Source organism: Vitis riparia, chromosome 16 (assembly GCF_004353265.1).
Source record: "Vitis riparia cultivar Riparia Gloire de Montpellier isolate 1030 chromosome 16, EGFV_Vit.rip_1.0, whole genome shotgun sequence".
In the NCBI taxonomy this organism is placed as follows: Eukaryota; Viridiplantae; Streptophyta; class Magnoliopsida; order Vitales; family Vitaceae; genus Vitis; species Vitis riparia.
In genome coordinates, this window is record NC_048446.1 from 13,159,556 (window position 1) to 13,163,443 (window position 3,888).

The 3,888-nt window shown below is 35.4% G+C and overlaps 1 protein-coding gene across 1 annotated transcript; it reads right to left on the reverse strand.

Moving 5' to 3' along the window:
• Positions 1 to 2,315: 2,315 nt before the first annotated feature.
• LOC117933868 (protein PAM68, chloroplastic) lies at positions 2,316 to 3,019 on the reverse strand. The gene has a single exon (XM_034855436.1). It carries the CDS (start codon positions 2,994 to 2,996, stop codon positions 2,406 to 2,408), a length of 591 nt encoding a protein of 196 aa, XP_034711327.1. The 5' UTR covers positions 2,997 to 3,019; the 3' UTR covers positions 2,316 to 2,405.
• Positions 3,020 to 3,888: the final 869 nt, after the last annotated feature.

The window sequence follows — 3,888 nt, forward strand, 5'->3', positions numbered from 1 at the left end:
ATTTTCGGCTGCATGAAAGGTAAGCCCATTGAATGTTTTGGTCTCGACCGTTTTTTCAAAGACGGTCCGACCTGTTGGACAACATTCGACACTAAGATTCAATTTCTTCTTGCACTTCTATCAGGGTTCTAGATGTACTTTAGTTGGTACACTTTTTCCTTAGTAAACATACTTTATCTTCATAATACTTTTTCCTATTACTTAGTAAATATTATCCCCAAATATTTTGGAAGTAGAATTGATAATTTGAAATATGCAAAGTAGATTATTTTCAACTACACGTCTTCTAAATTCTTGTTTGTCACAAAACTTATTTCATCCATGAATCAATATGTTTTTATTTTAGGAAGAAAATCCAATATTTTGACTTTTAAATTTTTAAATTTTAATCCTTTTAAAATTATTTTTATTTTGACAATTAACATAATTTTTCATAGTTTTAAAAACCGAATTGGATGGGTCGGTCCGATCATTGACTGGTCACTATTCTGGTTCGGTCCGATCAATTAGACCAGAGGTTGAACCGGGATCGGATTGGTTGAACCTACAGTTTGATCGGTGAACCGAACGGTTTGATTAATTTTTTTCTTTTTTTAGCATCAAAACGACGCCGTTTTGGAGGATATAAAACCTCATTACAAACCCTCCCTCTTCAAACTGCAGCTGTCGGCGCCCGCCTCTCGGCCCGCTCCCAACGCGCTGTGATAGGCTCCCATCGTCAACCGTTTCACTGTGCAAAATCTTCTTCCACCGACCATAACACCTTTGCCTAAGTCGTCTCTTTCCCGTCGTGTCGTTGTAAGCCAACAAGCCACCCCCTGCCGCTATAAACCCCCCGCTTGTAAGCAAACTCATGCTTGTGCTGTTCAAAATTTTGTTTGATAAGGAAATAGGTTATTAGACCTCCAATTCTCTATAATAATGGTAATTTAAACTATACTATAATTAAGTTTTATTTATACCAATTCATATATCAAGAACTTAATTTTCATTTAATTAGAAAAAGTATGATATTAGAAAAAGAAATAGTAAACCTAAGCGGAGAGAAAAAAATTTGATATGAGTAATAAGATATAAATTAAAAATTGAGAGAAATAAATTAGGAAATAAATAAAGAAGGATGAAAACATTTAAAATGAGTATTTGAGGAAGGAAGGAGACTCCGGGTGGGAGATTGGGAGCTGATAAAGTAAAAACTAAAAATATGCCTTTTATATATATATGAGATATGATTTAATGGTAAAAAAGAAAGAGTTAAGAAAATGAGATGTTTTCAAAAGAAACACTGCAATATTATGAGATATCAAAGTATTATTAAAAAGTTAAAATACATTTGATAGTGATTTTATGAATTATTTTTACTTCTTTTTACACTTAAAATATAAATTAAAAATACTTCCTATATAATCACCGTAAAACACACACTCTTAATGGCTTAAAATCCGCAACCCATCACATACATCAAAGTTGGTTAATGATTTCATTGGCTATTGGCTATATGTCAAATTAATTCCTCGCTTTAATTTTAATTTATTTTTATTTTTGTGAGACGGTTGAGGCTGAGACTGAACCGTCAAAATCCCTTGAACGAACTCAACGCGACTCTCTGAAAATCAGAAATAACTGAAACTGTGATGCGGAGTTCCAACATGGCGAAGAGATACGCAATTTTGCAGAAAAAACTTCAAGAACTCGAATCACAACTCAACCAAGTCATCTCTCTTCCCTCAGAGACACCCTGCCACCAACTCCTGGCGGAGAGCATCCAACAAAGATTCCTCTTCTTCAACAACCTTTTGTCTGCAGAAACCGTTTCGCACCCCAAAAGGCCTCACCACTTGCGCCACATTGCGCAGAGACTCACCGAACTCGAGTCCGCCTTTCATGCCTGGGACGAGTTCAGAACCTCGGCGCCGGACCATGTGGAAACGGGGTCAGCATGTTCTTGCACCGAATCGTGTCTCAATGATGATGCAGGAGATGGCTGTTGGGAGATGGGGTCGCTTGTTTATGAAGACCCGGAAGGCTTTTTCGAAGGAGCGGGTGAAGAGAAGAAGGAGGCGACGGAGGCGGTGGCCAGAGAGGCCGAGAGGGATGAGAGGGATGTGAGGAGGGAGGAAGGGGAGAGAGTTTTGATTGGGGGAGGGTGTGGGGTTCTGGTAGTTGGGGTGGCTCTGGTGAGTTTGGTGATTCTGAAATTTTCTAGTTTTGATTACAGACATGAATTTTTTCTTGCCCCTACTTGAAAGTAGATGGCCAGTTAATGATTTCTGGGATGAATTCTGTATACCAATTTTGATATTTAAATACAATAATTCGCAAGGAAGATCTCAATGATGGAAGCATTATGATTCTTAATTTTTCATATAAATAAAAAATTACATGAAATTAAAAGCAAAATCATACTATTTCTTACCAGATCTGCCCCAAAGAGACTGCCAGAAAACAGGCCAATTGTTCTGAGCCTCAGTCCAACCCAGAAAGGAGCCTTCCCTCAATGGATCCCAACTGGAGGACACAATCCCATAACTCACTCCCAACAGTGCCGACCCAAAGAAGAAGAAGGAGACAATGAAGGGCACCCATGTGGGCACATCAATTTTCAACCCCACCTTCAAATAATAAAAGAATGGGAAGAACAACAGCCCTATCATCAGTGGAATCCCCACTGAAAACCCCATTCTGCTTATCATCCTGTTCGTCACTATCTCTGGAATTACGCCCTCCTCTGCTTCTGCGCCTTCTTCTTCTTCCTCCTCGTCTTCATCATCACTGTAATTTTTCTTTAGCTTCTTCCTCTTCTCTGTTTTCTTGGGTGAAGGCCCGAACCCTTTTGGCCGGTTCAAGCTTGCACAGGGCGGCGTTGAGTATAACAAACGGTTTTTTGAGTATAATTTAGGGGTTGAGATTGGGAATTGGGAGATGTAGAGTGCTGGAGTCGATGAAGGTGGGGATATTAGCGGCGGCGTGGTTGTTGAAAATGAGCAGCATTCCATTGTCTCTCTTTGCAGAACTTTCCAAACGCCTGGTTATGATATTTACTCACGAAACCTTATCTACTTTGGACATTAGAAGCACAATTACCAGAATGCCCGTCAGTTTATTTTTCATTTTTAAAACTTTTTAGTATTTGTGATTAAAAATATAGTGCAGCATCATAGAAATTGTATACATATGTTTACTTTGAAATAAAAAATCCAGATACAATATTATATATTTTCTAAGTATTTAATAACAATTATAAAAAAATTATTTAGTGAAAAATAAAACAAAATTTTAAAACTTTTAAATATATGTGTTAAAAAATATATTGTAATATCATAAAAACTCTATACATACCTATGGTTACTTTGCAATAAAAAATTTAGATATAAAATAAAAAGTGATTAATTATTTTAAAAAATCAATTAATCATAATTAATATAATGATATTTAATCTAATTTAATTTTTATATTATTTAATTAACAAACATGGTGATGAATATAATCTAATTAAATATACTTTGTTTGACAAGATTATCACTGTCATATATACTTTTTTTTTTCTAGGTTATATTAAGAATATGTTTGATTGTATTGTAAAAAATTACGAAAAAATAAAATATAATTAAAATTAATTCGAAATTTATAATTTTTAAAATTGAGGAGTTAAAATAAGTTAAATGAGTTTGAATTAGTATATAAATTTTTATACCTAAAAAGACCCTTTAAAAGAAAGTGAAAATGCAATGGGAATTGGGAAGTAGCTGTGTATCCAAGTGTGTGGACCCCGCATTTCGGCTCAATGCGTTTTCCACTCGATGGCGAGCTCGATTTTTTTATTTTGAAAAATGGTTTTTATTGATTAAGAAAGTGACTTGGAGTCGCCACTTATTTTTGTTTTATTTT